Source organism: Pteropus vampyrus, unplaced genomic scaffold (genome assembly GCF_000151845.1).
Source record: "Pteropus vampyrus isolate Shadow unplaced genomic scaffold, Pvam_2.0 Scaffold131, whole genome shotgun sequence".
NCBI classification, from domain to species: domain Eukaryota; kingdom Metazoa; phylum Chordata; class Mammalia; order Chiroptera; family Pteropodidae; genus Pteropus; species Pteropus vampyrus.
In genome coordinates this window covers 2,320,570-2,326,756 of record NW_011888912.1, presented here as the reverse complement: position 1 = coordinate 2,326,756, position 6,187 = coordinate 2,320,570, and the positions used below count along the sequence as shown (strand labels likewise).

General features: G+C 54.7%; 1 protein-coding gene across 2 annotated transcripts in view; it reads right to left on the bottom strand.

The window, feature by feature from the left end:
- Nucleotides 1-1,013: 1,013 nt before the first annotated feature.
- Nucleotides 1,014-6,187, bottom strand: part of TIMM17A (translocase of inner mitochondrial membrane 17A) — a 10,127-nt gene continuing 4,953 nt past the window's right edge. For both annotated transcript variants that reach the window (XM_023534752.1, XM_011367275.2), the window contains exons 4-6: nt 4,187-4,315; nt 3,387-3,497; nt 1,014-1,433 (exon numbers count right to left, since the gene is read on the bottom strand). In XM_023534752.1, the coding sequence (XP_023390520.1) occupies nt 1,363-1,433; nt 3,387-3,497; nt 4,187-4,315 (311 nt within the window). In that variant the 3' untranslated portion in view covers nt 1,014-1,362. The remainder of the gene's footprint in view (nt 1,434-3,386; nt 3,498-4,186; nt 4,316-6,187) is intronic.

Sequence of the window (6,187 nt, the reverse complement as noted above, 5' to 3'; positions counted from 1 at the left end):
AGTTCCCTTACGTGTAACTGGGACTGGACGAGTAAGCAAGTTGTCACAGATAATGAGCGCCAGGTAAGGAGGGGGATTGCGACACCGAATCCTGTGGACCAGGAGGGATTCACAGGCTTTGTTTCACGTGCAGATTTAGAAATATCAGAAGCGCACGCCCCGGGTCCGTGCCTTACATGGATCTCGCAGCCCTCTCCCCAGAAAAGGACAAGCAATGGCAGCCAGACCAGGGTTTCCGAATGCTGTTCCCCGACAAAAGGAACCAGGGCTCCTGGGAGAAGGGTGGAGCCAGGGCTTGGCCAGGGAAGATGGAAGATGGGAGCAGGGGCACCTCCTAGCCCAAGGAGAGAGGGAGCGCCGACACACGGAACCGAGAGCGAGGGTGGAAGGGCCGGGAGCCAGGCTGAGGGGCTCCCCGTGGCTACGGCGCCGGCCGGAGCAGAGAAAGCAGAGAAAGCAGAGAAGGCGGCGGCGGCGGCGGCGGCAGCGCGTGGTTACACGTTAAAACCCGAGGTAAAACAGATGCCCAGAATCTACACGTTCAATCAGTGAGACGGCCTATTCCAGAAGGCTAATCCGCTTTCCAGGCCCACAGACCGCCAGCCACCTCTTTATGAAGATGGGCCTCAGGGGACGTGGGACACGTGAAAAACATCGTGTACTTTATTTTCAAGCAACAATGAACAGCAAACTTCCAGTGCTAGGAGGCCGTCCGGAAACACAGGAAGGTAGTTTTGGGGGCGGTGGGCGGGGGGCGGGGAGACAGTCTCAGAGCCTCACAGGCAAAGTCTTGCACCTACCAGCCTCACACCGGGAAACTGCATCCGCCTTTCAAACAGAGGCAGGTGCGCCACCTCAGCCCTCAGCCCACAAAGCCTTCCCTGTGCCAGCCCCCGACAGTGCCCCGCGGGCCGGGAGGGCCTGACCAGGGACACGTGGTTTGCAATATACTCTGCGTTATCCAAGTGTTCGGGGAGGAGAGGCAGAGTCTACAGATGGTTGTAAGAGAAGGAGCAAGTTCCAGGAGTTTTTTATTGTTTGACTAGCAGGACACACAAACCCAGGCGGAGAAGTCCCCAAGGAGACCATGGCCATGTCTCACAGCTGTCTGCCCTTTGGTCCTCGTCTTGTAAGCACTTAGCATGTTTTCTTTTAAAGACACGGGATAGGCACTTGCATCGCAAGTGCAATCCACGTGTGAATAAATAAACACGTGGGATTATCTTCTAACCCCCTCTGAGATCCTTTAAATAGAAAAAGTGCTAAACGTCTCTTTGTAGCGCACGTGGCCACAGATGTCCCACCTATGGTTTAAAACGGACTGTAACTTGACGTTCCGCGTCTCTTCCCGCCGAGGAAGCCCTACTGATACTGTCGACAGTCTCCGAAGGGCGAGGACGGCAACTGCGACGGGTCTTCGGCAAACTGAGGACCTGCGGTTGGGAGAGAGAAGAGTTTTAAAAACCACCCGAATGGCCCGTAGTCAGGAACAAGTCTGCAGACAGAAAACCGACGCGCTGCCTCGGAGCCGCAACCCGAGCTCCCGCGCAGATCCCCGTTCCCAGGACGGCACCGGCAAGTCCGGTGACAAAGCAGACCGCCCCTGGCGCCCGGCACGAACAGCTGTCCAACGCCGCCGGCACCAACGGTCCGTCCGAGCAGGGGCAGCTCGGGCATCTAGAGCCGTGGCTGCGACAAGCTGCCACGTGGACACGCGCCTCCTGACGCGGTTTCCAGCAGCCATTTAAAATGACTCTCACATGGCTGAGGTGCCTTTGTCATGCTTCGAGAGGACTCGGTAAACCAGTGTATACAGCCAGTGACGTGGGACGTGAGCTCTGAAGTGGGAGTCACCCCTAACCGAGTCCCGTGGAGTTTCGTTCTCGAAGGCGGGAGGGCCTGTGCACTCAGAATGCGACGCCATCAGCAAGGCTGTCTCACGGGACAGCCGCTCTTCTCCAGGAAACCAAGGCGGACCGAAAACCGCCAGGGCGGCGGCAAAACTCCCCGAGGCTCCCTGAAAGGCGACGATGTGTGCTTTTTCAATAAAAAGCAGTGTCTGTTCGTTACGGAACACTTAGGACGACACTGGGTGAAAGAGATAAACCAAAGTTGACCCGCGCTGCCACTTAGACACAGAGCTAGCTCCTGTTCCCCACTGTTTCAAGGACCTTTGCGCGTAAGTTAACTGGAGAAAAACGATGAACTTCTCAAAGACTTCTCCGCTCGCACTTCCTGTCTAAAACCAAACGCACTTTCCTTGGAGACCCCTCTGAGGAAAAGCCTAGAGCAAAGCCACCGAGGCTCGTCTCTACAAGCCGACGCTGTCACAACGACCTCTGCGTTCGCGGCAGGGGCTTTCCTGGTGTCTCACCGCAGAGTCCTTCCCACTGCCGCGGCAAACACGCCAGAAAGTAACGGAGCATCAACTCAGAAGAAACGACTGGGCAACGGCAACAGGGTGTGAGGGTCCAGGTCACCCAGGTCACTCGCCGGCACGCGATGAGCAGAGCGTCTGAACAGTGCCCAGAGACTGGCTCTCACGCTACGTGCCTCAGGGAGCCAAGTCCAAGTGGGGGCCACGACCTAGTCCTAGCTCCATGCCGAATCCCTTCCGAGACCCAAAAATCCCTTCCCACAGGCCTCTGCTGCGTTACGTCCTGCCCAGAGGTCAAGTCCGTCTCTCCCAGAGCCCTGTGGCCTCTTTCTGCTTCTTGCCCGCATCAAGGCATTTCCCACGGAGACGACTGAGTTTTCTCACTCACGGGGGACTGCGCAAAGTAACGCTGAGCAGGCGTGACGACGTGGGGACCCTCAAGCCCACACAAGTTATGCCACCAGCTCCTTAAGAACACTTTCCCTGAGACTCCCAAAGCGACCCTCCCAAACACGGCCACTTCCTACCACTCTGTTTCACTTTCTTCAAAGCAAGCGGCACAATGACACCACCTCGTGTGTCTATTCCCGGGCTGGCCCGTCTTCCCCACCAGCAGGTGAGTCCTCTCCACCAGTAAGTACCACTGACTGGCTCCTACGTCGACAGTGACAAGTTGTCGGCTGACAACTGTTCTTCTTGGACATTTGCAAGCCCCTCTAAAGTGACCAGGGATGTCTTAGAATAAATGAATGAGCGCTGAAGAAACCTGAGAACTAAAGGCAAGACCGAAGACGTCTATCATTCTGGCCACAGTGGACGACACGGTAACTGAACCCACATCCAGCTTCTCAAACCAAGTCAGAGCCCACTGACATAACCCCCTGGCACATGGCACGTCGACACATAACACAGTCACAAGCACCACATTCAGCACACAAAACACTCTCTTCTAGCACCAGGAACCGTTCCAAATGTCCGAGCTGTGGCATTAAGCAGAAAGGGGACTCACCACTGGGAAACTGTGCAGAGGCGAATCTCGTCAACAAGATACCGGCTCCTTCGATTAAAGCCAGGAGGATGCCCCCCATCGCAGCCGACCCGACCATGGCCACCGGTCCATCTGGGTACATCGGTAAGAGAGATTGCTTTAATAGAAATCTAGTTTAATGTGAGATGCAGTAACGAGCTATCCACACGGCCAGGCTACCTCATTCCCAAACCCTCTCTCAGTGGCTGAGACCAGGGGTCAACAGACCACAGCCCCTAGCTCGAATCTGGCTCACTGCCTGATTATGTAAATGAAGTTTCATAGGAACAGCCATGCTCACCCATTAGGCACTGCCTGTGGCTGCTTTCAGCAACGATGGCAGAGCTGAATCACTGTAACGAAGACCTCACAGCCCACAAAGCCTAAAATATTGACTACCTGGCTCTTTACGAAATGCTTGACAACTGCTGGCCTAAAGCACTGAGCCCAGAGGGAGTCTGGGCTGCTCTGGTCCCAAAGACCCAGAAGATGGTCTGTGCTCGTTACCATAACAACCCCATGAGCCAGTACCGTTAACTCCAGAGCACTGATGGGAGGCCGCAGTCAGCGGCGCAGGGGGCCGTGAGTGCTCCCGCCCGCCGTGAGGCCCAGGTTGGAGCCGCACGCCCTCGCATTCTCAAACTCCCGGCAGACAGACTTACTTCTTTCCCCCAAATGGCCGTATCCATTCATGCTATGCCAAACTAAACCGAGCTCAGTTTTGTATGCGCCAGACGTCGCCAAGCTGAGGCGCTCCCGAGTGTGTCTGCAACAGCACTTACTTCTTGCCGCCAGGATGGCCCCCGTTAAGGCCCCACTGGTGATGGAGTTCCAGGGGTCTTCCTTCCCCCGGGCCTGGACCATACTGCAGTCGATCATGGAAAACAGGCCGCCCCAAACTGCAAAGCTGCCTGTTGTGTTTGAAAACGAACAATGCAAATTTCATTGTTTCATCTTACGTTTAAAATGCTACCGTAAAAACTAAGTCTACATAACAACACTCATTGTATTCTCAAAACTCTCGCACTCCAAACGTATGCAAACACAAGCGTTAATAAGCGACAGACGAAGAGAAGTCAGGATATTTATCTTCTTAACCAAGCGTGGGCTGCGTTACATCAGCTGGAAAACGGGCAACGGCCCAGAGCCGCGGCGCACCAGCAGCGAACGCGGCCGGCCCGCCCGCGCCCGCGCTCAGGGTCTCTGAGCGTCTGCTCCACAGAATCACCAACGGGAATGCAAAAGAAATCCAGCTTTTCTGGAACGTGTTCCAGCTGCAAGGCCATTCGTGCCAGCGTGGCGGATGAAGGGCGCAAACAATCGCAGAGCAGCGAGGGGACAGAAATTACTGCTCCTCTCTTTTCCACCTTTTATTCCGCAAGCACAAAACTAAAAACGACCCTCAATCGGATGACTGTGCTCTCAAACTCCCTAACCACAGCAACAATCTGTAAAACAAGAAACAAACAGCCACCACATCCGAGCACACGCAAAACCCAGAGGCGACATCGACTGTCAGCATCTCTGGGTGTCATGACAGATGACCACTTTCTTTGTGCTTGTTTTCCAGGCTTCTGAAACGAATACACATGACTTCACACTGCATGAAAAGTCATAATAATTAACAACAAAAAAAAAAGAAGAACTGCATGGAGGAGCCCCGGCCACCTCGTTCTTTGCCCCCGGAAACCTCAAAGTGTGTGGAGATGGCAGTGAGCTGGGCGCCACCAGCATCCGATCCAGACACCGCCAGGCACCTCTTCCAGGGCGCACTGTCAACGACTCCGAGAGGAGGTCCCAGCAGAGGTGGAGCACGAGCTCCTTCGCTTTAGGGCCAATACTAGATATCACGTACCACACAAAAATAAACGAGTTTTAACTCAGCGTCTGTGCCCTGGCAGAGACGGTGCCCAGGGATGTCAGAATTCCCTCACTGAGTTCCTCAGAGGCTCTCCCACTCCCTCACAAGAGCCTGGCTCTCCCCTCGCCCAAGACCAAAGGCCAGAGCAAGCCGTGCCTCCTGGCGACAGTGGAGACTTGGTCCACACAGGAGGGCAGCCTGGCACGGGTGGGGAGATCAGTGTAGTCACGTGGGCAGGCCCACCACGGGGTGCCACAGCCTGGCGGCTGGGGGGTGGGAGGGGTGTCACATGACAAGGCAAAAGCATGAAAGCTGGGGGTCTGAACGGGAAGCAGAGCCGCAAGTTCGCCTGTGTCCATGTGTGGCTGTTACGTCCCTGCTACGCAGACATGCCAAGCTCTCTTACAAGATGGCCTGGGAATAGCAACGCCCACCGGTAATGGTGCACTCAGTGCCCAGACGCCATTCTCAATGAGAAGGCACCAGGTCTCCTGGGAGAAATGGATGGCTCTATGGCTAGGGCAAGGAAAGCATGGGAAGAGCCTGCAGCATCTCGTTCCAAAATGGTAGGAAGAGCTCAAGAACGATGGAGACATAGCAAAAGCATCTCTTTCCCGACAATTCAAGTTAATTTCTCAATAAACCATAAATCAAGAAGAACCTACAGAGATGTTCATTTGTAATAAACTGAGTCTGACCTAAAATCAGAAACTGGCATACTCTAGAAAAGAAGAAAACAGAGCTTCATCTCCAAATAAACACGAAGAGCCCGGAGCACAAACAGAGAAGTTCTGTTTCCATACCTCCCAAGTGTGGAGCCCTGGTTTTGATGGCTGTCAAACTTCCTCGCAGTCTGTGGTTCACTCCCTATAAAAAAGCAACCAGAACACATTAGAAGGGCGATGCGTCCCCAACCCGCTGA